General features: G+C 41.4%; 1 protein-coding gene and 2 non-coding genes across 3 annotated transcripts; 2 read left to right on the top strand and 1 right to left on the bottom strand.

The window, feature by feature from the left end:
- Window positions 1-4,496: 4,496 nt before the first annotated feature.
- On the bottom strand, window positions 4,497-17,396 carry LOC121926576 (arachidonate 5-lipoxygenase activating protein). The gene is given in 6 exon segments (XM_042459658.1): window positions 4,497-5,139; window positions 5,141-5,225; window positions 8,944-9,025; window positions 11,240-11,310; window positions 14,610-14,700; window positions 17,291-17,396. Coding segments are annotated over 6 exon segments (477 nt in total). The 5' UTR covers window positions 17,361-17,396; the 3' UTR covers window positions 4,497-5,061.
- Window positions 17,397-22,978: 5,582 nt separating this feature from the next.
- TRNAN-GUU lies at window positions 22,979-23,052 on the top strand. The gene has a single exon. It is a non-coding gene; the product is annotated as a tRNA-Asn (tRNA).
- Window positions 23,053-23,805: 753 nt separating this feature from the next.
- On the top strand, window positions 23,806-23,878 carry TRNAV-AAC. The gene has a single exon. It is a non-coding gene; the product is annotated as a tRNA-Val (tRNA).
- Window positions 23,879-27,722: the final 3,844 nt, after the last annotated feature.

The following is a 27,722-nucleotide window of genomic DNA, read 5'->3' as shown; positions in this document are numbered from 1 at the left end:
GTGCTAGTTTAAGAATGAAAACATATTGGTTTAGTATAGTTGCTTCTGGCCTGGGACAGACTGGCCGAAAAGGGTGGCCTGCCAGTGGCTTACTGTCCTCCGGAAGGAAGCTGCAGCTGCCAAACTGCATGGCTTCCCTCTGGAGGAAAAAGAACCCGGGAAAAGCAGGTTCTTTTTTCGCCGCAGGGCGGATGTAATGAGTGCACGTTACGTAAGCAATGCCTGGCAATGTACAGACACCGCACATCGCTTACATAACAATGGTGGTACCCGTGTACTCAGGGCATTGCATTCGTTACCCCACCCGTACGTTCTAGGGTTAGGGACTTTGCAGTTGCCACACGGTCCCTAACTATAGAACCGGTGCCGGTATGCCGCTTGTTGGCGGTATGTACTGCGTCAATCTCACTTTTCCTCATGGTAGTGCTTTGGTCATCCATGATTACGTGATCTGTTTTCTGCACTGCCTCAGGAAGGTGTTGACAGCCAGGATCACTCCTCCTCCTCCAGCCCAAAGCCCAGGGCTGTTGAATATGCACACAGCATATTTCTTGGAAGGTCTTTGAAGACACATAAAGGAACATGTTGGTGAGGTGCTACTTAGAAGTTGAGTTTTTTGAGGACAGCATCAAGATCAGATAGAATCCATGCCATCGTATTTCCCTACCCAGTAACACAGCCATTTTCATGTTGTTAGAGACGGGGGGGGGGGGGGATGAGCAGGAATGCATCCAGTTTTTTTCTAGTAGATGGATGTGCTTCAAGGAGATCATCTGCAGAGAGCTCGCAGGGACCCCCAGGGGTCTTTGTAGGCCTGTTGTAGTGTGTCCAGCTATAGGAAAATAGCTTAACACAAGTCTACTTATCTTCCTGCTCTTTGAAGACACACAAAAGCCCATGTTAGTGAGGTACTACTTACAAGTTGAATTTTCTGAGGGTAGCATCAGGATCAGATAGGATCCATGCCATTGTATTTCCCATTTCTATGTATGGTTGTAAGAGCTAGACAGTGAAGCAAGCTGATAGGAAGAATGTCAACTCATTTGAGATGTGATGCTGGAGAAGAGTTCTGAGAATATTGTGGCCTGCTAAAATGACCAACAGATGGATCCTTGTGATAAATGGGCGTCCCTCCATTTATCAGCTTTCTTCCCAGATAACAAAGGGTTAAATGTTGGTGGAGGTACATTTTAATGAGGGTTTTACATCACAGCTGGTGAGGTGGAAACCATCCAATGAGATGGGCAATTGGGGAGAAGCCCGACCTTTGAGATGGTACTGAGAGAGAGGTTTTAAAAAGCCTGGATGCAACCTAAGGCTTTTGTCTTTTGAGGAGGTCTGCCTGTTTGCCTGCCTGCCTGCCTGTTGGCTAGTGGTCTCTGAGTCTTGTGAGGCATACCATGAGGAAGCTGGTGGAGCTGTACAACGAGAATACAGGCTCCCAACTATCCAGAAACGTCAAGGCCTCAAATTCCATCTGAGTTGTGAATAAGGACTTTATCACATGAGGGACGGGACATCATTGTTCCGTCCCCTTCCCGTGCTTCTTGCACAATTGCCGGAAGTGCTGTTATACTAAATCATGCTTTTCCAGGCATTATTCTGTCCAAAAGGCACGTGTGAAAGTGATTGCGTGAAAGGCTTTCTCATTCCATCATGCTGATCCCATGAATGAAGTGGAATTGTCCTGTGAATGAAGTGGAATTGCCCCCCGCCTTTCTCGTCATTTGGTATTATCGGAACATCACATTAATGAAATTCCACTTCACTGACAGAACATGACAAGATCAGTGTGATGTGGTGAGAAAGCCTTTCGTGCAATCACTTTCACTTGCGCTTTCTGGATCAGATAATGATGCCTGTCCTCATGTGATAAGGCCTCTCTTTCTTATAGCACAGTTCTGTGCATGATCACTCAGACTGAGTCAGGGGCTTTCCCAGCAGATAATGATCACCTATTAGTAGACACTAATCCTCTTTGCATTACTCCCAGCCTGAGGCCTGGGAGGGATAGGGGTTTTAGAATTTTAACTGTATCCTCTTTTATTGTTGTAATCCACTTGGATTCCAAGTGATTAAGCGGAATATAAATATATTATTATTATTATTATTATTATTATTATTATTATTATTATTATTATTATTGTCATCATCAGCACAGAACAATACACATGCAAATCACTCCTGCATTCCCAGGCTCACACAGTATATATATATATACCCACTTTTTCCAGGCAAGCACTCTCTGAAGATGTCAGCCACAGATGCTGGTGAAATATCAAGAAGAAACTATTCTAGAACATGGCCACATAGCCCAAAAAACCCACAAAAAACTCAGACTGTTCTTTGGCCACATTTACTTGCTCCCACCAAAGCAGCTTCAACCAACATTGTTGTCGTGTGCCTTCAAATCATTTCAGACTTACTGAAGGTTACCCAGTGGTTTCTATGTTCAAGCAGGGATTCGAAGCGCTATATATAATCTACAATCCATTATATATGTCTGTCCAGAAATTAGTCTCTTTGATATAAATAGGGAACCACACGGGTTCAACTAACACGCAGTGAACAAAATACAACTAACAACATTGGTTGAATCTAATTTTCTACATGCAAATACTACCCGTGTAAGAACAAAATAAATGCAAAGTAAGAGGGATATGTTTGGCTATCTGACTCCTACATGCTAAGCAGCAAGGCTGAAACAAGGTTTTGGTTAACAAGATGAAGGTGTGTGGAACTTTTTCAAAAGGTCATGTTCCTGCTAGATGTGTGTCTTTAAGGTCATTATCACAACTCTTTTGTGGTGGTAGTCTGGGTGTGTGTGTAGGTTTGGGGACACAGTTTGAGTATGGAAGAAATCTATTTAATGAATCCTGAATGGCACCTTCTTGCAGAATGTTATTGTTCTTTGCAAGTCTTCTCTGACACTTATCCACCAGTATGTAAGAGGGAATGGGTTGCTTTCCTGCAATGAGGCAAGACTGTGGCTGAGATAATGAGGCTGGAAAGAGTAGAAAAGCAGCAGGTGAATAACCTAAAGAGAAGCGTGCTTTTTGAGTGGCTAGGGACGATTCAGATGGTAACAGGACTTTATCATTTAAGGCTTCAGCAGCATATTTGTAATAGCAAAGGACATCTCTTATTTAAAGAATCCGCCTTTATTCCTTTGAGAGCATTAAAAGGTGGTTTTTCTTTTTCGTATTTCAAAACATTTCAGCTGTTCCAGAATACTTCATAGAACAGACACAGGGACTCAATCGGGCAGCCTTGATGCTGTGACTAGAAAAGACAGTCTGTATTGAATTACAGATGATGATCAATGTTTTTACATCCTGTTCTTCAAGGCAGCCAAAGGTTGCAAAGAGATTATTAAATACTACCCAATATATGAGTGGTAATGCAGGTGTGTAAATGTGTGGGGGTGGGTGTTCTTGTTATTGGTATTTTGGTATACTGGATGGTAAATAAAATGTCGCCAGTGATTAGTTATTTGAAAAGGTTAACTGCTGACATATTGTACACTTATAGGAAAGGCATTCAGAAAATACTTTATAAAAAAATATGAATCCTGAGCCAAAGAAGTGCACTGGATGGACAGTGCTTATTTTCTTTTATAAACATTGCTGCATTGCAGCTTCCTTTTCTAATTTCCCCAATATTGAAAAGTAATGTGTGATAAAAAGTTGTTCTTCAGAAAACAGGGAAGCAAAAGCTCTGCTACATGTATGCCATGAGTCTGTGCATACTGAACATCAATAAGAGGATTGGATAACTGGTTATCCTACTTTTTTCTTCATTAGGATCTACACAAGTGCCCTTGTCAATAAGCATCCATTATTTCACATACAGTACTTAAAATCGGAAATAGTGTTGTTGCGTGAACAGTTGAGTATTACATGATTAAACACCCATCAATAAAATCTATTCCTCGTTCGCACAGTTACAAATCACCAAGTTTTCCAAAGTCTGCCACATAACACATTCATATATTTATTTATTTCCTTTAAAATCCTATGCCAGAAGAACAAACTCTGTGTTTATAGTGTATTTATTATTTCTGACATCATTCAGTCTAGTAAACACTATGGCCTCTCAGTCTATGAAAATTATCGCACCGGGGTTAAAACGTTCCCCGGTGCGTTCTAACGGGGGCAAGCATGGAGCGTGATGGGAACGCGATGGGGCCCAGAACGCTATTTTACCGCACAGCGAAACGCCGCCATCGCCACCGGGTGTTCCCATCGCGTTCCCATTGAGCTCCAGGGGATGCCATTTCTGGGAACTGTTTCAAAGCGTCCCCAGAAATGGCATCCCCTGGAACTCAATGGGAACGTGATGAGAACGCCCAGCGGCGACGGTGGCGTTCCGCTGTGTGGTAAAATAGCGTTCTGGGCCCCATCACGTTCCCGTCATGCTCCGTGCTCGCCACCGATAGAACGCACTGGGGAACGTTTTAACCCCAGTGCGATAATCTTATGTTTCAAGTTGCAAGTTTCTGTAAAACACATCACTAAGAAGTAAAGGAAATAATGTGCAGTAATAGTTGTAAATCATTTTATTTAAAATTCTAACATGCTCTGAAACAAACTAAAAAGAAAGTGGTGTACCATATCCTTCATGTTTTATCTATAAAGCTAATGCAACAGTAATAGTAACTGCCAAGTGTCTTGGTCTATATAGCTACCCAAATGGGAGCTGACTGTCCTAGAAATTCAAAATTCATGAAGACTGCAGAATCAGGCACTACATCTTTACAATTAAAAAAAATCCTTGCACTTCAGAATCCAATGACCAAATGCATTTATAGAAGGGGATCCAATTATTTACAGGAACATAGTACTCTTCTCCACAAAGACATGTGAACTGCACACAATAAATCATCTTCTTGGGGTGGGGGGACTGTGTTAAATCAAAACTACAAAGTCCCTGGGAGCTTTAGATTGATGGCGATCTAAAAGGGGCTTTGTAGGTTCTTTTCAAACATCTGCTTCTGGATATTGATTGGCTAAGCATGCTGACCTCTTCTATTCTCTCTCACCTCTTTCTCTCTCCAGAGCATCAAGGAATAAGTAAGAGTGGGGAGATGGTATTGGATACAGTTTTTATATACATTTGAAAGTCGCTTCCCAAAAAAAACGACCAAGTAATAATTGAGTACTCCAGCGACAGACATAAGAAACAGGAAACATATAAGGCGTTTTCCCAACATGTAACCAGGAATGCTAAAGAAGAGAAAGGAAAAGGCAACACATAAGAATATATTGATTCACTGGAGAAAAAGCAAGACTTCAGTTTCTCTGTCACTAAGGTCAAGCTCAGCCTAAATAGTGCTCAGATGTTCAGATTAATGGGGTCAAATTCTGCACACTCTATATCTCTTCAGGCCAATTAATTTCATGTGAGCCATGCATGTGTAAACCAATGGTGAAAAACTGGTTCACGGTGCAAAATGTGTGAATCTTAATAATAAAGAGTGCTCTATTTAAGAGACATATAAATCTTGTACAGTACTGGCTATTAAATCAGTTAGTCACTGATTATATGTGAAACCAAATTCACTAGCTTTACATTTTCAATACACAAACCTGGTATGTATATGGGGAAGCTAAGCAGCATATGTTGATAAAGACATAGTCAGGTGTGTCATTAGGGAGTGTGGACTACTGTACACCGGGTGACATCCTAAGCGGGGTTATACCACCAATCCCCAAATGTCTGCCTTTGGGCAGAAATGAGATGTGGTATTCACTTGTGTCACTTTAAAATCCTGGAACTCAGCAGAAGAGAAGGTGTGCGTGAGATGAAACCCAAAGAAAGAGAGACCTCTGTTTTTTTTAATTTACTTTGTCCAATTTTCTTTAAAAACATCACATCTTACCAAATTTTTGCTTTAATCGTATGAAACTATGTAAATGTAAATACATTTAGGCCATGCCTATGATATTGTAATTTAATGGTACAAGTTTAATTTTGCTAATTGTTTATGTCACAACTATTGCCATCGCATTTTGTGATAGACAAGAATTATGATTTACGAATAACATTAGTAAGAATTCTGTATGGTGTGGTATGAGAGGAGGTCAATGAGTGACACCATGAGTTACCACACCAGGTGACGCCAACCCTAGTGGTGCCACTGGATGCCAATGTGAAGTTTCCCCATAACGGAAGAGTAGAAGATTGAGGGTATGGGAAATATTTGCTGTTGTTGCCCGAGAATCAGAGAGTACAGCTGTGGTTGTTGTTGTTGTGTGTCTTTAATATTTCTGACTTATAGTGACTTCTGACTTTACAGAAAAATCACAGGGTTTTCGTGGCAAGAATTCTCTAGTATTGCCATTGCCTTCCTCTGAAGCTGAGTGTGACATGCCCTAAGTCACCTGGGGGTTTCAAACCCACGTCTTCCAGACTTCTTGCCCAAGACTCAAAGCACTACATCACACTGGCTCCACAATTCACTATATATATCTATTCAGAAATGAGTCTCATTGACTTAGATAAATAGGGGTTCATCTCGATAAAAGGTACAGGATACCTGCCCCATTGAGGCCTGAGAGAGTCTGGTGTATCATACTGTTCAAGGCACTTGATGTGAGAGTCACAGCTTGGAAAAATTTGATATAGGTTTCCCCCTTTCTGATTGCAAGGAACAGGTGACAAAATCGGTTGTGAGATTCTGTTCAATGGCAATTAATTCCTGCAATTTTTTTTAAAAACAGATGCAAAAATTCACTGACAGAATTTAGATTAATATCTAAGTTTGGTTTTTATAATCAAACCCTACAGCATAGCTAATTTGATTTTACTTGTTGACTGGATAATACATTGTCTGTATTATATTTGGTCTGTTCCCTGGCTTCACATGAAGTAGTTTTAGTTTTTCATAGAATAATAGAGTTGGAAGAGACAATTGAGATACAATCATTAACATCCCATCTATTTTATATAGGAAATGTTTTATACCCTTGTTAAACTGATCATCCTTCCTAGGATGACAGTGGTGTAGGAGATGGTTATTAAAGGATTATGGTTATAAACAAATATGTTAAAGTTATATTTTAAATATGTAGTCAACCTTCCCACCTTAATTACATAATGGAACATTTAGGATCTAGTTGTCTAAGCAATGAACATATATGTATTTTGATGGAATATAATACATTAGGATGCCATCCATTATTTGTATTATTGGGATCAGTGTCTTGAACTATCTGTGATTGCTCATTTTTGCTGTTTCTAGGAGCTGGCCAAGTGCCGTAAATAAAAGTCATTCAGCTCGGAAAAATTACATTTTTGGTCTCAGCCAGAAAACTATCGCCCCCAACAACCATGCTGGTTGAGGGAACCTGTAGTAAAAATATGAACTTCTCCAATGTCTGGTTGAAATTTAATGTTTATTGTTCAAAACTCACAGAAACTGGGTAACATGGCAGTGGCAATGACAACTCAGGCAGTCAAGCTTTGAAAAATGCAATCCCAGTGGAATCAGGAGGAAAATCTACTTTGGGGGGATGGGCTGGCCAATTGGGGGGTGCATCTACACTGTAGAAATAATGCAGTTCAACACAATGTTAAGTGCTGTAGCACCATTCTATGAAATCCTGGGATATGTAGTTTTACAAGGTCTTTAGCCTTCTCTGCCAAAGAGTGCCGGTGCCTCACAAAACTACAAATCATAAGATTCTGTGGGATGGTTCCATGGCAGTTAGTAATATCAAACTGCATAATTTCTACAGTGTAGATGCACTCCTATGTGGCTTGCATTCTTAGAAACTAGAATCCTTAAGATCCAGCTATGGGTGTTAGCTAGATAAAAGGAAAAAACTGTTAGATATCTGAGAGCTACTTCCACTTTTGGTGTTTCCTTCCCAGACCAACAGGATTTGGGTTATCCTGTTCACCTCCCCAAAGCTTGGAAATGGTGGCTGGAATTATATTGGTTAGCCCAACTAGAGTAGATCCATTCAATGAGCTGCTGGATAGTAAGTCAACCCATAGGTAAATCCCACTGATTCAATGGGTCTGCTTTAGGTAGGACTAGCAACAGAATTTAGGCTGGTCCTTGTAAATGCCAGGTCAGTTATAATAAGACTGCAACCTTATATGGTTTTTGTTTGTAAGCCTGAAACACAGTTTAGAAATATTTCAATAATTCAGTAACCCAAATATATACTGAAAAATAAAGAGTGCATATTCAGAATTTCTTAATAGGTAAGATATACCTAAAATGTACTTGCTGAAAAACAAAAGGGCCAGGTATGTAGAGAGTCAGCCTGGTGTAGTGGTTTGACCGTTGGACTATGATGAGAGACCAGGGTTTGAATTCCTGCTCAGCCATTGAAACCCACTATGTCACCTTGGGCAAGTCACACTCTCTCAGCCTCACAGGATGGCAATGGCAACCCCCTCCCCCGCCCCGAAGAAATGTGCCAAGAAAATCCCATGATAGGGTCACCTTAGGGATGCCATATGTCGGAAACGACTTGAAGGCACACAACAACAGGGACTATGGTACAAGGGGAGAAGAGACTGCTGGGCAAAAATGTGGCCTTCTAGATGTTGTGAGACTGCAACTCCCACCAGCCCTTGGCAGCATAACCAGTGGTGAGGAAGGCTGGTGACTGTAGTCCAGTCCCATGTGGAAAGCCACATTTTGTCCACCTCTTTTTTAAGACTTAAAAAATAAGCATTTGTTTTAGCCATTGTCTCAAAGAAAGTACCCTACACAAGGCCTGCAAACTCCACAAGAATTTGACATTCCAAAATAGCATTTTCTGCATATTGTTTTATTTTGATGGTTCTCCAGGTGAGAACGAAGGAAAATATCAAAATTAACCCAGCTAATGGAATGGAAAAGATGCCTGTTACGTTTAGTGAAGGGGGACATGCATGTGAATGCCCATCTGACAACTCTGGAGGAGATAAAAACTAGACAGTTACCTCTGGCTTCTCTCCCCCATGTAGCCAACAAAGTACTTCTGCCTCACATACAAGTACATCAGTCCAGCAAATGCTGCAGGAGCTGAAGAGAAGAAAAAGGGGGAAAAACATTTTGGACACTGTTAGTTATCTAAGTCAGATGCAAATCTGTTTGGGTTGTAGACAAAAGAGTGCTATCTTGATGAAACACGAATATTATTTATCTGCTCATTTAACTCAGTTTATGCCCTACTTTTCTCTTGGTATGGGACGCAAAGTGATCTACAATTGTTTTAAACACAAATAAAATCTTATGTTTAAAAAGTTTTTAAAAACAATTAAGTAACTCATGATTAAAAAAACAGTTTAAAGCCATGGCAGTTAAAGTAGTGCCAAACTCACATTTAGAACATAATAAAAATGATAGAAGCACAACACACATTGCCCAACAGCTTTCTGCCACATGACTTAAGAGTCAAAGGCCTGCCAAAATAAATTTTTTAAAAGTCTTTGCTTGCGGGCAGAAAGAGAAGAGGCTGGGGCAACTGAGTCTCCTGCGGAAGGGAGTTTTACAGTCTGGTTTTCTCTCATGTCTTTGTCAAATGTGTGTATGATGCTGGTGGGATTGAGAAAAAGCCCTACCCTGAAGACCTTGAAACTCACCCAGGCACTATCTGCATCTACACTGCAGAATTAATGCAGTTTTACACTGCTTTAACTGCTATGGCTCAATGCAATGGAATTCTGGGATCTATCATTTTGTGAGCTATTTATCTTTCTCTGCCAGACAGCTCTGGTGCCACAACAAACTACAAATCCCGTGATTCCATAGGATGGAGCCATGGCAGTTAAAGCAGTGTCAAACTGCATTAATTTTATGTTGAGGCAGCAGCTTTTATAAAGGAAGATATGGTCTTTTAGATAGTCTCATCCCAAGCTGTGTATTAAAAGAATTTTGAGAGGCGCTACAAAACTAAATTTCCCAAGGTTCACAGATTATGATACAGGTTTACAGGGACTAAAATTACAGAATACAGTTTTATAGAGCTAAACGTGTACTTGTATGTCTTCCCTAATTTGCAAAGAGCCTAAAGGTTTTAAGGTCAGGCAGTTTTTCCTTCTTGTAAATGTCTGTGCTTGAGTCAAGCCTGGATTTAATGGTAAATCAAGACCCAGTTCAAAAGCAGTTGGTGATGACTGAAACTTGAAACACAAACTGCAGCCTGAGTGATGGTTTCAACCATCAGGCTTTGGATGTGAAGCGATTCCCTGTATGATCTTAACAATGTTAACCATGGATTTTAAAAAGTTCTATATCCAAAGCATAGATCCCACAGCCAGGATTCTGGATTTTCTTTAAAACAGAGATGGGCAAAAGGTAGAGTGGGATTAAACAGTAGATCTTTGGGTGATTTCCTAGAGACTGGCAAGGATTTCTGCAGCTGGCTCTCAACAACAGCCATAATAAAATGACTTGGAGAGCATGGCTTTTTTGCAATAAGGACTGTGAAGTCAGTTCATTTCTGGTACTGGAAAAACGTGTTACGTTCTTAAATTTACAGGTAGTTTTTTGCATCTGGCTCTGATTGGGAGATGCTGGGGTTCTAGTAAAATACTAAGTAGATCTTGAAGTGTTCTCATCCCTGCTTTAAAGGGGACCTTTAAAATAGTGTTTAAGTAGGAACAGAATATATTCAGGCACTGAGACACCATTACCCATACTTAACTATTAACCAAAATGATTACTTTTCTTTTGGAGGTTGATTGCCTTTTTATAAAGCTTTTCATCAGCCTAGAGCCTTTCATTTTAAACCATTTAGGCCTGCCAAAATTCTCCCTTTCCAGGGCTCCTGCGTGAATATATGATTGTAAGTAAAAACTGAGCAAATAAAATATGCTCCAAGTTGTGGGTCAAGGATACGCAAAGTTGACCCTCCAGTTATTACTGAATGGTAATTTCCATCAACCTCAGCCATCATAGCCAAAAGTGGGAAATGCTGGAAGTTATGGTATTAGGAGGGCTGTATTTCACCCACCCCTAATTTAGATGCGCCAGTGGGAAAACTTTCACCACTGGCTGAAGGTTTGATTGTCACTTAACTATTAAGGGTGCAGGAGCAATGCCAGGGACAATGCCAGACTTGGCAATCTAAATATCCATTCCATACTCACTCTGTGGTGCAACCCCAGGACCCTCCAGATGTATTGGAGCCAACTGCAACTCCCATTCTCCCATGCCATCATGCTAGTTTGCCATGAACCTCAACAAGATTAACACAAGGATTACAGGAACAGATCTGGAGTGTGAGCACATTACCTTGGCTGCACAGCAAGCCAGCACACCAGAGTAAGGCAAGAAATGTAGGATATGCATCTTTGCAGTTTTGGCTAGGGGAAAAAAATGGAATAGCATCATATTGAAATGAAGAAAATATGTACACACAACTTAAAATACCAAAATGATAGGCATGTTGCATATGAATAAGTGGGCAGCTTAATGCAGAAGTAAGAATGACAAGGATCTCAAAGGCGTGCTGGACATAAAAACCAATCCCTTCCTATATTCCATTACAAGTGTTAATCCCCTTATCTACATTTTTTCAGCATATGTATTAATTATGCCGGGGTTAATCTGAAATTATGTCTCCAGGTCCAGTTCTGGAATATATGCTCAGTTCAGGAATTAGTGCATTTACCTGGCTTGGTTAAGAATGAAATGCTTCTTCAAGCCAGCTAGTACTTTTTCAAAACACAATGATGTAACATGAAACCATGCCTATAGCATTAAGGAAGAGGAATGGCCAGCAAGCCTTGGATGTAAAAGAAACAAACAGATAAATAATAGATACTTCCCCTTCATTCTCCAAAGCAGTTACGTGATGGAGTTTGAAAATGTTTGTTTCTGATTCAGATTCACTGCCATTTGTGGTGCCTGGGTTTCGAAGTGCCAACTTGATGATCTTGCAGTCGTCAGAGTCGGCGTCTTAAACACTGAGCCACCGTGTCTTACAGTGGAGTTTTATGCAAGTTAACTCAGAAGTAATACCTTATGGCCGCTATCCTGTCAGTGATATATGAGCGCATACCTATGCTTTACATGCACACATGTCTCTTTTTGGATGGAGCGTGAGGTGCTATTCTGTAGCCTTTTTATGCAATGTCCAAAGCTCAGTCCATCACTGTTGCTTACTGGTGTGGAGGGAAGAGATCAGTGAGGCATTTCAACTGGTATATCTTTCAGGGGGAGCGAATGGAGGGTGTGCTTCATCTGTGAGTTTCTTCCCCCTTCCTTTGTCTTCTAAGCCAAGACACTGCTTCAGTGAATAGCATCCTCACTCTCTCCCCTTTCTACTACTAAGCAGCAGCAGCAGTAGCAGTGACCTCTCCTGAAGTCTGACGGTTGAAGAGGAAATTTTAGACAGGGTACCAGGGGCTCGAGGATAGCCCCTTACTCCCCTTTTGCCCCCCCCAAAACATGAGGGGCAGATAGACATGGAACTGTTCAAGGGGGATACTAAGCTCTGCTTACTTGATCTAGCATCTCAGCCATTGTGTTCAATTAAACATTACTCCTAGGTAACTGTCTTCAAGATGGTAGCCTGCAGAACAAGAGGTCTCTTGATGTACAGCAGTTCATGTATGTTGTTGTTGTGGTGCTCAGGGACAACTGCTCCTCAAAAAAGGAGCTTAGGTGTGGTGTCCCTCAAGGCGCCATTCTGTCCCCGATGCTCCCCCGCTGGGAGAAATCATTTGTAGACATGGGGCTGGGTGTTATCAGTACCCTGATGACACCCAAATATATTTCTCCATGTCTCGGTTGTCAGCGATGATGACAGATGGCATTTCTCCCCTCAATCAATGTCTTGAAGCAGTAACGGGTTGGATGAGGGAAAACAAACTCAAGCTGAATTCAGACAAAACGGAGGTGCTTACAGTAAGGGTCCCTAAACCAGGTATTGGGATGCAACCTCCAGTCCTAGAGGGGTTCACGGTCCCCTTGAAATACTGTGTTCGCAGTCTGGGGGTACTTCTTGATCTGTCGCTTCAGATGACAGATCAGGTGAATGCGACGGCCAAAAGTGTGTGTTATCAGCTTCGGCTGATATGCCAGCTGCACCCTTTCGGGAGACCTCGAAACTGTAGTACATGCTCTGGTAACTTCAACACTCGATTTTTGCGCTCTGTATGGGGCTATCCTTGTACCTACGGTAGTCCAGAAACTTTAATTGGTACAGAATATGGCAGCCAGGTTGGTTACTGGAGCATCTAGGAGTGACCATATAACACCTATTCTAAAATCACTCCACTGGCTTCCTATTGGTTTCTGGTCGCAGTACAAGGTGCTGGTTATTACCTTTAAAGCCCCACATGGCTTGGGCCCAACTTATTTAAGGGATCACACCGTGCACTCAGGTCCTCTTGGTCGAACTTATTGCAGCCTTTTAAGACCAGGCTAACTTCAACCTCCCAGAGGACTTTTTCCGCAACCACTCCCAGTCTGCCAGACGAGATCCGTCAAATCACCAACTTAAACAGTTTCAAGAAAGCTGTCAAGATGGATCTTTTCTGGCGGGCCTTTCCAGAATAAAGTACTTGGCCACTGTCTTCTCCATATGTGTTTGGCTCTGCCTACTGTTTTAGCTAATTGTTTTAAATATCTATGTTTTAATGTTTGTAGGTATTTTAATTCTAATTGTTTAATTCCATTTTAAGGGGGCGGGGAATATTGGGTATGTACTGTTTTCGTTTTAACTTGTACGCCACTTTGATTGTCCAGACAAAAAGCGGGATATAAATAAAAAGTTTGTTGTTGTTGTTGTTGTTGTGTGCCTTCAAGTAATTTCTGACTAATGGCGACCCTAAGGGGGACCTATCACACGTTTTTTTTTGGCACGCTTATTCTGAGGGGTTTGCATTTCCATCCTCTGAAGCTGTGAGTGTGTGATTTGCCCAAGGTCACCCAATGGGTTTCCATGGCCAAGTCAGAATTCGAACCCTGGTCTCTGCATGTCCTAGTCCAATGCTCAGACCATTTCACCATGCTGGTCCATACAAGTCTTATTTGGTGTAGCCCCGTTCCTCTTTACTAGAGAGTTTATCACACACGCCCCATTTTCACCATGATAGTAAGGGTAACCGAATACGTTCCGGTTTGGAAGCATTCCCTCTCACATGTTTTCACAATAGTGTGACTGGGGCTTCACATGCTCTTTCACACTCCTTCCTAATCCTGCCCTGTGACCTACCTAGTGTGCCTTTCAGCGTTTTTCCCCATTTATTTTGGATTTGCTGTTTTAAAATGCAATTCCAGAGGTATGCTAATATGAGTTTTTTAAAAGTAAAAATCAATTAAATTTAAATTTAAAAGTGGGGGGAGCCTGCCTAGGAATAGCGAGTGGGATGGGGGACAAGGGAAACAGGAGGAGACACTGACTGCCCAATATCTTAACTACCGTGCAAATAACATTTCATACCTGAGGACTAATGTGACAGTAGCACGTTTGGGGGTTTATTGACAGGTTTTCCCATCAGTGACAAGATGTGCTCTGACCACACTTGTACACCAAGGCAATGATGAGATGGAGATGGCGTCGTTCGATAAGTATTGCCAAAGGTGCTATTTTAAAACTTTAATGTGATTTAAAAGCTGCATGTGATAAAGTCCTAGAAAATGCAGGAATACTTACTTGGCATTAAAGACACGCTCAAAGGCAGATGGAACTGCTCGCTGAACAATTTTGCTCTTGCTTTCTTCTTCAACTTTGTGTGCAAAGAAGGCTATTAAAGAAAAATTGTACATTTTAAATATTGATATCCCACTTTTCCTTTCAGTGGAAAATCCATAGTTATTAATACATAATCAGAAGAATGGCACATGAAATAGCAACACAAATCTTTCCGTAAGATGACTAAATTTCAATTAATGTATTGGAACAGCTGAATAATAAATGATAATCTTTCAGTAACATAATCATAATAGTTAACTGCCCTAGACGCTGTCAGTTATAACTGTAATTGATTTAGAAATATTTCATTTCAATAAACAGCAAAACTAATTGAATCAGAAGAGGAGTGGATAAAATGTGATAAACTACAATCACTCTTATATATCAAAGGCAGCAGTATAATAACATTATTATTATTATTATTATTATTATTATTACACTTATATTAATGGCCTTTGACATATGCTTGCCCACCCAAATAATCCATGCTGAGATTCCATTTCAGAGTTTGAAACATTTCCCTTTTTTAACTCCAGCTCACAGAATTCTCCATTGGCTGGGGGATTCTGGAAGCTGCAACCCAGTCCAAAAATTAATGAGTAAACTGGCTTGAAAAATAATGACATTTAATAAAAATAATATTAATAATTATGGTCTATAAGAAAACAATTTGTTTACATTATGGCACAGCAAAATAATAGATAAACAGCTGAAGAAGTAGACTGAAGTCTACGAAAGCTCATGCTGCCAACTTCTTTCTTTCAGTTAGTCTCAAAGGTGCTACAAGATCTTTCCACATATTGATTCTACAGACTAACACTGCTATATTTGAACTCTGGACATTGATATGTTATTCATAAACTCCCTAACATTTAAAAATCATTTTTGTACTGTAACCATAGTAGTCGTATGATCAAACAAAACAGAAGTAGTTTTTAACAGCACCAGGAAGAGAAACCCAAAGGGATTGCAGGAAAAACTTAAATGGTGCAAAAGCTTTTTATTAATAAGAAAGCCCAAATACAGAAGTGCCTGCTTCCTTCCTTCCTTCCTTGGCCTCACTGCTTTGTGGTTTTCTGTCATTTTTAGTTAGGATGTATGGGACTTCTCCTAGACGAGACATGAGGAAAAAATCCATCTTTTGCTCCAGAATACTATATCTATATACATTATGTACACATTATTGCAATAAGCTCACAGTATCTTTAAAATTTTTGTACTCAGTACTTCTTCTAGAGTTTGGCTGCTCAACCACAGGTATGTAGTGTCTAGATCAAGGGAAGTAATAGTACCACTCTATTCTACTTTCCTGGAATACTGTGTCCAGTTCTGGGCACCACAATTCAAAAAGGATGTTGAGAAACTGGAGTGTGTCCAAAGGATGGCAACTAAAATAGTGAAGGGTCAGAGACTTAGAGAGCTGGGTATGTTTAGCCTGGAGAAGAGAAGGGTAAGAGGTGATATGGGATGGTGCAGGGCATGACGATTACACCAGATGATACCCCAGAAGAGGAATGACACCTGGTGGGGCCCTCCTGCTGTGGCCAAGGGGCAAGCACACCTCTCATGTCTTCCTTGCCGGCCTGTCTCTCTCCCTGGGGACCAACCAAGGAAGTGGCAAGGGCAGCCGGTGAGCAAGGCAGCAGGAGGGGAGTTCGGGGTAGGTGGCTGCCCTCCCCGTAGTAGACGTCTTTGCACTGGGTGTCACTAAGCCTCGTGATGCCACTGAATTGGGCTGACTAGAAATTAAAGTCTTTAAGACAAACGGAAGCATCCTTCATTCCTCCTTTCTCCTATGGTGCTCATTCTCTTTCTCAGTTCATCTCATTCACCAAGTCTATCACAGCAAGAGGCCAGGGAATGTGAAGGGACACAGCTCTGCAATCAAGTGTATGCTTTTCATGCAAAAAGGCTTGCCTACGTTTAGTACCTGGCATCTCTAGATAGAGCTGGGGAAAACCCTACCTGAAACCAGGTGACTCGTTGGCAACCAGTTTAGACAATTAAAGTCATACATATTTGAATCAGTCTAAGATAGCTTTCTATGATAACATTGTGCTGGTACTGATGCTAAATGCGCCATTGGAAGGCATTTGCTTTCTCAAAAGCTGGTGCAGGTACTGTCTGAATGCCTCAGAAGGCATTGTGGTAAAATCACTTCTTTGAGAACCTAAGTATTTAACAGCTAGGTCAGTTTATATAGATCATTCAATTAAACTCCCTCTGTTCTACTTAATAAAGCAAACATTTCTGCAACCTGTCACATGCCTGCTTCTCTCGCTATAATTCTCTTACAATTAATAGAAGTAGTTTTCAAAGAGCTGTCTCAGTATGTTTCAGCATAAAATGGAAAAGGGCTACAAGTTCAACCACTTCTCCTAGCCCCTTTTTCATTTTATATTAATTTAAGGTTAACATCATTTGTCCAGAGTGAATTGTTTGGAGCCTGACACCACAAGCACTGAATTCAACACAGACAAACCAAGTCAGAGGGTAAGAATTGGTAGAGAAACTCTGAAATGAGATGTCATGCACAAACACAGAACTAAAAAAACAGATGCATGAACGCAGGGTCCTTTGAGTTCCCCTTACCAATACATAATGCAAAAGCACCTCCCTCTTGCTGTAACCTCCACTCTTACCATTTTGGACGACACTTAAAAGTGTGACAATGACCAGAAGTACGATATGCTCCACAACTTCTTGATCCATTTTGTCAGAGTGACTGTGAAGATGTTCTGCTAAGTCTTCTCTAGCAACTGAGCCAGACAAACCACAGATGAAGGAAGTGGTAGATCCTCTTTAGATTGCACCATGGAACATATCTGATGGCTTCACAGCTAAACTGAAGCACTACAGAAATACAGTATATTCAGATATGTTATAACATACGTATCTTTCTTGGAGATGGCGATAGCTTTTTAAAATATATACTTGTATACTGTGCGTTTTGGTTGGTCTCATAAAGGTATCACAGTTTGGTGGATTTTTATTGTTACTGCATCTGGCTTGTGGTCATCCTCTCTTTCTACTGCTTTCCACGATTCCTAGTATCATTGTCTTTTATAATGATTCATTTTTCCTTATGATTTGACCAAAGTATGACATCCTCAATTTAGTCATGCTGCCTTCTAGAGAGAGTTGAGGTTTGATCTGTTCTAGGGCCCATTTATTTGTCTTCTTGGCTGTCCAAGGTGTCCTCAGTACTTTTGTCCAGCACCACAAGCTGATTTTCTTCCTACTGGCTTTTTTCTCCTTTTTACTGTCTAGCTCTCACATCTGTACCTGGTGTTGCGGAATACAGTGCCTTGGACTATCTGCACTTTACCGTTTAGAGCTAGGTCTTTGCACTTTGACTATTTCAATTTTCTTATTATCTAAGATGAATTCTTGTAGATCTCCCATTTTCATTTTTTAAAATGTTTAACATTAATCCAATCTTGGCACTTTCCTTCTTGACCTTCTTCAGTAATTGTTCCAAGTCTTTATTTCTGCTATTAGTCTTGTGTCATCTGCATATTTTAGATTGTTAATGTTCTTTTCTCAGTTTTCAGTTCTTCTGTCTCCGAATCTAAGCCTGCTCTGCATACTATATTTTCTGCATATATGTTGCATGTAGGTTCTGTATATGTTTAGAGGCAGCTGATTAACTTAGGGGACCCAGGATAGGCCCAATAGAATATTTTGTTTTGTTCTCTGGCAGAAGGAAAACAGCCAGAGAGTTCAAGTCAAACTGGCAAGAGCTGCCAGTGCTGACCTCCAGCCTCAGCTGCCTGAGGCCGTCACTTCACTCTGCCCAGCATTAGGGCTGATTCTGGGGGAATGCATAGGTGCAGCTGACATCTGAGCTAGCAGCGTAATCTTGTGCATTCTTTCCTAGTGTTTCTTAGTGCTGCCAATCAAAATAAATTCTACAACCATGCAATATTTTCTCTTCATTTGTGTGTGTAATTAAAAAAATATTAAAGAAGTGGTTGAAAAAAAATGGGAGGGTTCCAAGTGGAAGACAATGACATTTAGGACCTCTTTCATATTACCAAACAAAATTCTGTGATAGAGGCAGGGTGCTTGCATGAGTTAAGCCTTACCTGTGAGCATGCCAAAAGCCCAAATCTCACTATGTTCAATACAGCTCAAGTGAACATGAGACTATGGCCTACATTTTAAATTATTTGAGTGTTGTAGAGCTGCTCCATGAGACATTGTCTGCCAATCCATGATGGGTTTCGAGAAAAGAAAGATAAATTGTAGCCACTGAGCAAAAATATGCTGCCAGGCCAAAAATATGCTGCGCACTGCCATCTTACTCCCCCACATCAGATGGTACTGCTAAATAGAGTAAAATGAACTTTTGTTGTGCGGTGTGAAGAACAGGTTACAAAGTATTAACCCAGGATATGTAATAACCTCAGGATCAGAATGGGGCAATCAGCAAGTTACGTAATAAAGGGCTGATGAATGATCCCTACACAAAGTTTGGATCAAACTGGCAAATACTTACCAACCTTTAAGGAATGGCTGAAGTTTTTTTCCTTAGACTATAAAAGAGATGCACAAAGTTGTGAGAGTTTTATCTCACATTTATAGCTGCTAAGAGAGCTATCCCAGGAAATCATTTACAGAGAAGTAGAATGAGCACCCCTTGACATGCTATAGTTGCACCACTGTCTTGCAGTTAGAAAAGAGAAGTTACTTACCCTCACATCTATGTGCAGCTTCAGGGCCATGTAACATATGATGCAATATCAAGGCACACAGGAAACTCATACTGAATGCGAACATTGGCCTGAATGTGCCTCAGTATTTTGCCCATTGACTGGAAGCATTTTTTTGCATTAAAGACCTTCTGTGCAATCTACCTCTGAGCACTGAGATGATGGTTCACATCGCTCAGATGCAGACATACCTGCCAGATGGTGAGGTGAAGTGAAGAGATACCCAAATATTATTTTTATATAATTCTGCAGACAAATATAGCAAGGAAGTTGCTTTTATATCCTAGTATCCTATTATTTACATGAGTACATACACAAATTGGAAGAAGATTCTACAGTGTACATTTTTAAAAACTTCTACCTCACTTTCTACCTCAGCCCAGAATGTGTTCCTATTCATCCTTCCTTTCTGACTATCCAAGGATTGTTTCAAATCCAATAAATTTTATCACTCTGGAGTTACACCAGAGCCAGATTGGATGTTCCACATCCCTTTTGCCAATTCCATGGAAAAACCATCAAAGCCTTTGTTACACCATGTACACCATTAATTAATTAATTAATTAATTAATTAATGTTACACCATTAAGCACCCCTCGAGGGACTGAAATGGAGTGTATATATCTGCCACAGACGTAGCCACCATGCTCACAGATAGGAGCATGGTTTACAGACCCTGTGTGTATAGAGGGTCTTCCTCTGTGTGTGTGTGTCACCCATAGATACTGTCTGAGCCATTCTGTTTTCCGTGGACCTATGTCCAGAACTGGTAATTATCGCCCTCTCTATTTCCCGATTCCTCTTTATAAAACTTTCCGCATCTTTCTTTCTGATATCCTTGTATGGTTTCCAAGGTTGCATTTATTTTGTATGTTCATGTGCACCTTTGCACATTTCTTAATAAACCATTTACTAAAACTGGAGTCCCTCTGCAGTTAATTCTGGCATACACACATGAAAAGATCCCCAAGTTACCCCCCTCCTGCAGACCTACTTTTGAGCTGTAATTTGCCCCCAAATTCAAGGAGACAATGGCATTGCTGGTGGGGACTTCCATGCCCCACTTTGTAGGGTAACACCTCCAGTTTTCTTTACTCACCTAGTCCACTTTTGAGTAATTATACATTCAGAGTTTTTTTGTGGGTTTTTCAGGCTATGTGGCCATGTTCTAGAAAAGTTTATTCCTGACGTTTCGCCATCATCTGTGGCTGGCATCTTCAGAGAATGCTGGCATGGAAGTGATTGGGATCACACACACACACACACACACACACACACACACACACACGGTGTGACTCCCTGGGTCGGGAGGAATGGTTTACATGTTAATCTGTGTATTGTTCTGTTGTTGAATGGCAAGGACTCAGGGTGGGAGGATATGCAAACAGGATTAGTGTCTGCTTAATTAGTGGTCCTTTGTCTGCTGGGAAAAACTCTGATCCTGGGTGGTTTTCATCTGCATTTTGCTGGGCCTTAATTTTGGTGTTTTTCAAGACCAGTAGCCAAATTTTGTTTACTTTAAGGATTTCTTCTTTCCTGTTGAAGTTGTCCAGGTGTTTGTGAAACGTCAGGAACAAACTCTTCCAGAACATGGCCACATAGCCCAAAACCCCCACAAAAAACTATGGATGCTGGCCATAAAACCCTTCGACTTCACAATTATACATGCCTTCTTCACTTGTTATTGAAGACATGAAAACTCTTTTCCTAAAAACTGCTCAATAGATCTTATGAACCTCTAAGATAGTTGAGCCCAACCTGATACTTTCTGTATACGTTGGACCACAAGCTCCATAATTTCCGACCAGCATAGTCAACATATCTGGGACGTCTTAACTGACATGGCTTCATCCTATGGAATCCTATTTGGTGAGGAATTAGAGCGCTTGCCCTGTAAATTTGAAATTATCCTCCCTAAACTGCAAATCCCAGGCTTCTAAGGGAATCTTGGTAGTTACAGTGGGATCATAGCATTAAAACTGTGTGGTGCAAAGGGTCTCTAGACTGTTCAAAGGCTTCCTGACCATTCATAGACTACTTGGAGAGGTGACTGTGGAGTCTTTTCAGGCACCCATAGATGAATACATAGCCACCTCTAGAAAGTTGTAGCTGGGAAAGGCTCCTTTCCAAAATCCCAGTGTATATGCAAAGGTAGAGGTAGACCAAACTCCAATATATGGAGTTTATCACACGAAGGAGATCAGCAGTTTATCCTGTGAATATTCCAGAAAAATCACATAATTACGCAGAATGATTGCACATGACGTCGCACAAAAGCCACTATTAAAGTGGTTGCAAAGAAGCATTAATGTTCATCTTTTTACTTTCGAGATTTCAGCGACAATGCATTTTTGATATCACTTTATTTGCACAATTGCATCTGATAATCATTCACATAATTACTTGCCATTTACGCTATATTTGTGGGATGCTTTAAATGCGATTTAATGTCTCTTTTATGCCTAAATTAGCCCCAGTGTGATAAACTCCTATGTTCCATGTCCTTATGTACTCAGATCTCTGGGCAAATAACATCCCTTTCACAGCTACAAAAAGGTAATACAAATGCATCATGCCAACCAGTCCAAAGGAAAGTACAGCACGGCTGTATATTTTTATTATTGCATTTTAATTCAGACCCAGATTTTCACTTGCTTTCATGATTTTTCCTCCCCCGTTTAACATTTTCTCCTCCTGAATGGTTACTGCGTACCCAAAGGAAGTGGTTTCCTTTTTTTTTTAATGGTCTGTTAGCATCAGCATAAAAAAAGGGAACTATATACAGTTCTTAGGACAAAATATGACAGCCGTCTTTCCATATCCACAGAGTCTGTGTCCATGGATTCATCCAGCCTCAGTTCAAAAATATTCACACACAAAATAAAACAAAATCAAACCCCAAAAGCAAACCCTTGTTTTGCCATCCTATTGCCATTTTGCCATGCCGTTGTCTGTAATGTCCTGGAACCAAACTCCAGGAGATACCAAGAGTCTATTGTATTTTATATCTTACTATGATAAAACATATTCAGATAGCAAAAATATAGTGATTTATGTATATGTGTGTGTGTGTGTGTGTGTGTATTCCTGTGTGACTCTTAAGATCTTTGCCTTATGAAGAAGCCGGTGGAGCTTTGAAAGTTTGCATCATGCATTTTGTCCATTTTGTTTGGTCACATAAAGGTATCATTTTTGGGGATTCTGGGTGTTATTGTACCTCATTTTTTATGTTGTGAGCCTTTTCTGTCAGAGCTCTGGTGCCACAATAAACTACATTTCCCAGGATTCCCTAGCACTGAGCCAGAGCAGTTAAAGCAGTCTCAAACTGGGTTATTTCTGCAGTGCAGATGCAGCCTTAGTCTGAAAGATCCCTTTGAGTGTCCTACATTTTTGCAATGCCTTGAGCCCTCCTTTGTGGCGATGGCACCCATTCACCCTGATCTTAAGCTCCTGGTGGCATCCATATGGTACCAGCATCCTCAAGGGTTAAAGCACTTTGCAGTGCTTTGTGCCTTCCTCTTTTGCACAGCATTGCAGAAGCACAGGAGGAGGAGGAGGAGAGGTTTCAATGCAAGGCCATTAGGGCTCTGCTGGCAAGCAGCCCTGCACAGCGGAGTCTCTGTGGCGCAATCGGTTAGCGCGTTCGGCTGTTAACCGAAAGGTTGGTGGTTCGAGCCCACCCAGGGACGGCCCTTTTAGTCAGCAGGGAGCTGGCTCTTTAAACAACTCCTTTGTCATTCATTCTTCCCTGGATCCATCTCCTCAGTTCACTCCAGCTTCTTCCTTTTTACCAATCTATGCAAGTCTGGGATTGTTTCATGCAACCATAGCAGTCCAAGCCCATTCTGCCATGCAGGAACTCTCAGTCAAAGCACTCCATACAGATGGCCATCAGCCTCTGTTCAAAGACCTCCAAAGACCAAGGTCACCCAGTGGGTTGCTAAGCTCCAAGACACACTGCAGAAATAACCCAGTCTGAGACCGCTTTGACTGCCCTGGCTCAATGCTAGGGAATCCTGGGAACTGTAGTTTTGCTAGACATTTAGCCTTCACTGTCTGGTGCCACAACAAACTGCAATTCCCAGGATCCCCCAGCACTCAGGCAAGGCAGTTAAAGCAATCTCAAAGTGGATTGCTATTTTTGCAGTGTGTTTTGGACTTAGATGGTTGAGTCAGGATTTGAACCCTGGACCCCAGAGTGGGATTTAATATCCAAGGATGAATATACACTGGCAAGTTTAGGAGCTGGTCCTGGTATTATTATTTGCTTGTTAGGATGCACTTGCCTTAGTAGCATGCAAAAAAAGAGCATACATTCATATGCAGCCATTGGATGTAATGCTCTTTTCTAGAAGCAAAAATGAAAGGCATGGTTACTATACATCTATATATCAATTCCATCTATAATAGGAGAGCTGTGTTTGAGAAGCTCCTCAGCCCAAGTTTCCGTAGTGTAGTGGTTATCACGTTCGCCTAACACGCGAAAGGTCCCCGGTTCGAAACCGGGCGGAAACAGGGACCATTAATATTTTAATATAAATGGATGTTAAGTGTTTCTTATTTTTCTCTTTAAACATTTTTACATTTGCAGATTGAGGGGGAAATGCCTATGGGAAAGGTTTTAAATCATTTATGTAATCCTATTAAATGATTTCAGAGGCCCCCAAACTTTGGTCCTGCTGCAGGTCTTTTGGACTCCAGCTCCCAGAGTTCCTGAACGTTGGCCAAGAGGGCTAGGGCTTCTGGGAGCTGAAGTCCAAAGACCTGGAGGACCAAAGTTTGGAAATGGTGAATTTTAGTTGTGGGTTGTTTTAATATGGGAACAGTGGTCCCTCCACATTTGTGGGTTTAGGGGTGAAGGACTTTATGTGAATGTGGGAAAACCACAAATAAAAACAATGCTATTCTTTTTACATGAGAGGACACTTTATCAGCGATACCTTTATTGGCCAAGCAAAATGCACAATATAGTTGTTGCAAGCTTTCGAAGCTCCATGGGCTTCTTCATCAGGCAAGATGTTGCAAACCAAACAGGAGAGAATAAAAACAATTGGAGAAGTCAGTTAGATCCTTAGTAAAGATGTTATGTTGGGGAGGATCTCTCTTGCAGGCAGGCAGGCTCTTCCTCCTCCTGGCCAAGCGGCAACAGGGAGATTTTCAAAGTCCAGGAAAGTCCATGGCAACATATTTACTAGGGACTGAAACAACATGCATGCATCTGACCAACATCTCCAATTGTTTTTATTCTCTCCTGTTTGGTTAATTGTAACATCTTGCCTGAAGAAGAAAGAAGCCCATGGAGCTTCTAAAGCTTGCAATGAGTATATTGTGCGTTTTGGTTGGTCAATAAAAGGTATCACTGATGGATTTTTGTTTGTATTTGTTAAATGGTCAACACGGCTACCCCTGAACGGAAGAGCTGTATGATCCAGGACTAGTAAGCCGACCTGGATGTCACCTTGACCCAGTTATTCCCACCACTGGGTGCAGCATCAGGCAAGATCTGGTGGATGGGGAGGAGGAGGAGTTGCAGTGAGCTATTGTGAGTCCTCTTCCCTCTTGAGGTACCTTGTTCAGTAATGTCCAAGGAATGAGTGTAGATAACAGGCGCTAGGGCAACAAGACAGGATGGGGATTCTGTTGATATACCAATCACTCCACTGCTGCCTCCCTCCCTGAAGAGCTGGAGGTGGCCTCAGGGGTGCTGTTGAACTCCCCCAAACTTATTGTGTTGGGAGATTTTGGCATCCATGCTGAGGCACTGTTACCCTACATGTTATCCTAAGGCAGCGGTTCTCAACCTTTGGTCCTCTAGATTTTTTTTGAGACTTCAGCTCCCAGAATTCCTGAACAATGAGCATACTGACTGGGAATTCTGGGAACTGAAGTCCAAAACATCTGGACCACTGCCCTAAGCTCTAACCTCTCTGCACCCCTCTTTTCAATATAAAGGTGATATTCATAGATTGTTTTTTGTGGGTTTTTTGGGCTATGTGGCCATGTTCTAGCAGTTTCTTTCTGATGTTTCGCCATCATCTTTGGCTTGCCCTCTTAGAGAAGCTTGCTGGAAAAATTGGTTGTATTATGTACGGTGTGCCTGGGAATGCCGGAGTGATTTTCCTTGTATTGTTCTGTGCTGATGGCTGGCCTCAGGCTGGGGCTAATGCAAAAGAGGATTAATTCTGCTCATTGGTGATTCATTATCTGCTGGGAAAGCCCCATTAGCAGATATTAATCCTCTTGCATTAGCCTCCTGCCTGGGCTGGCCATTAAACAGAACAATACACATGCAAATCACTCCTGCAGTCACCAGATATATACAAACAACTTTTTCCAGGCAAAGCACTCTCTGAAGATGCACAGCCACAGATGCTGGCGAAAGGTCAGAAGAAACTCTGCTAGAACATTGCACATAGCCCGAAAAACCCACAAAAAACTATGGATGCTGGCCATGAAAGCCTTCAACTTTACATTAATATTCATAGAATCATAGAGTTGGAAGAGACGACAAGTGCCCTCCAGTTCAACCCCATTCTGCCATGCAGGAACTCTCAATCAAAGCACCCTCAACAGATGGCCATCAAGCCTCTGCTTAAAGACCTCCAAAGGGATGTATAGAGCATATAGCCACGAGGGCACCCCAGCCTGGGAAAATACCTTACTACATAAGAAAATATGGGAGACTCAGCATGGGGGAGCCAGGGATAGATAGATCAAGATTAGAATCTGTGTAATCCCTTCATTGATAAGAGTGATGGGGAGTGATAGACCTTGTGCTTGCAAGTGAACAGAAACCCAAATACACTTCACTCTGGAAGCAATATTCCTTTGTCCAGGGACATTTGCACTGATTGTCCAGCCATTCACAACCACTTCTCATTCTCCTCTCCTGGAAGTTACTCCTTAATCCTGCCCAGGGACAGGTTTTGTCCTGTAAATGTGCCCATTTAGGCATCCACAATTCAGTTTCAGGTCAGACAGGCACTCTGTCCATACCTCGCTTGACTCCTCAGCATCGATGGCCACACCATCATCCTAAGACAACTTGTAGAGCCACTTCTCTTCCTAGTACCCCTCAACCGCAGCTCCACATCTGGAATTGGTACAGTACTTAAATTGCTATCTTTTACCACCTTTCATTTAGTTAGTCCTTGAATGTGTGCATGAGTTACTGTTTTTTGCATGGATGGTGATTACTTTTGATTCAAATAAAACTGTTTTGAAACTTGCACTCTAGAGCTCTGTTTCTCAGAATTGGTATATGCAGACTTGATCCCTGCTTTGAGTTGCCCAAGCCCAAGAGCAACAGACCACAAGTTGAACATGAACCAACAGTGTGATGCACTAGCTAAAAACACCAATGCAATTCTAGGTTGCATGACTAGAAGTATAGTATCTAGGTCAAGGGAATAGTGCTACCCTATTGTGCTTTGGTCAGGCCTCATCTGGAATACTGTGTCCAGTTCTGGGCACCACAATTCAAAAAGTATTTTGACAAATTGGAATGTGTCCAGAGGAGAGCAGGCAAAATGGTGAAGGGTCTGGAAACCATGCCCTATGGAGACTTAGGGAGCTGGGTATGTTTAGCCTGGACAAGAGATGGTAAAGAGGTGATATGATAGCCCTGTTTTAACATTTGAAGGAATGTCATACTGAGTATGGTGCAATCTTGTTTTCTGTTGCTCCACAGAATAGAACCCAGAGCAATGGAGGCAAGCTACAGGAGAAGAGATTCCACCTAAACATTAGGAAGAACGTCTTGACAGTAAGGGCTGTTCAACAGTGGAACAAACTCTCTTGGAGAGTGATACGGTCTCCTTTGGAGGTTTTTAAACAGAAGCTGGATGGCCATCTGTTGGGAGAATGCTCTATTTATTCCTGCATGACAGGGGGTTGAACTGGATTGTCCTTGTGGTCTCTTCCAACTCTATGATTCTATGAATTGAATTCCCATATACTCTTAAGGCACTACTGACTTGGCTATACTCTTCCTGTTGTTTTCATAACTTTGTGTCACACAAAGGTTACTAGAGCATACAACCAAATCAGTCCTAAGCATCTTCTTCCATACTGTGAAATCCATTCAACAAAAGAGCCGGGAACAATGAGGCAGATTGGAAGACGTGTAGTGTACAAAGTAGTGAAAAATTCAAAGGGCAGAACCCTGTTGTTGCTTTATGCTAGCATAACAGTAATTACAGCTACTAATTACAGTTTTTCCAGGTTTGCACAGTGGCAACAAATGAAGGCAAACAAAAGTGGCCATTGTTGATTGTGGAAGGCTGTATTAACAGCAGCCCTCAGGTTATCTATAGATGTCTTCAAAACACAGTGCTCTGGTAAGGCTGACTTTTTCTGA

Source organism: Sceloporus undulatus, chromosome 3, assembly GCF_019175285.1.
Source record: "Sceloporus undulatus isolate JIND9_A2432 ecotype Alabama chromosome 3, SceUnd_v1.1, whole genome shotgun sequence".
In the NCBI taxonomy this organism is placed as follows: domain Eukaryota; kingdom Metazoa; phylum Chordata; class Lepidosauria; order Squamata; family Phrynosomatidae; genus Sceloporus; species Sceloporus undulatus.
Note: the sequence above shows the minus strand (reverse complement) of the source record. Positions and strands in the feature narration are given on the sequence as shown.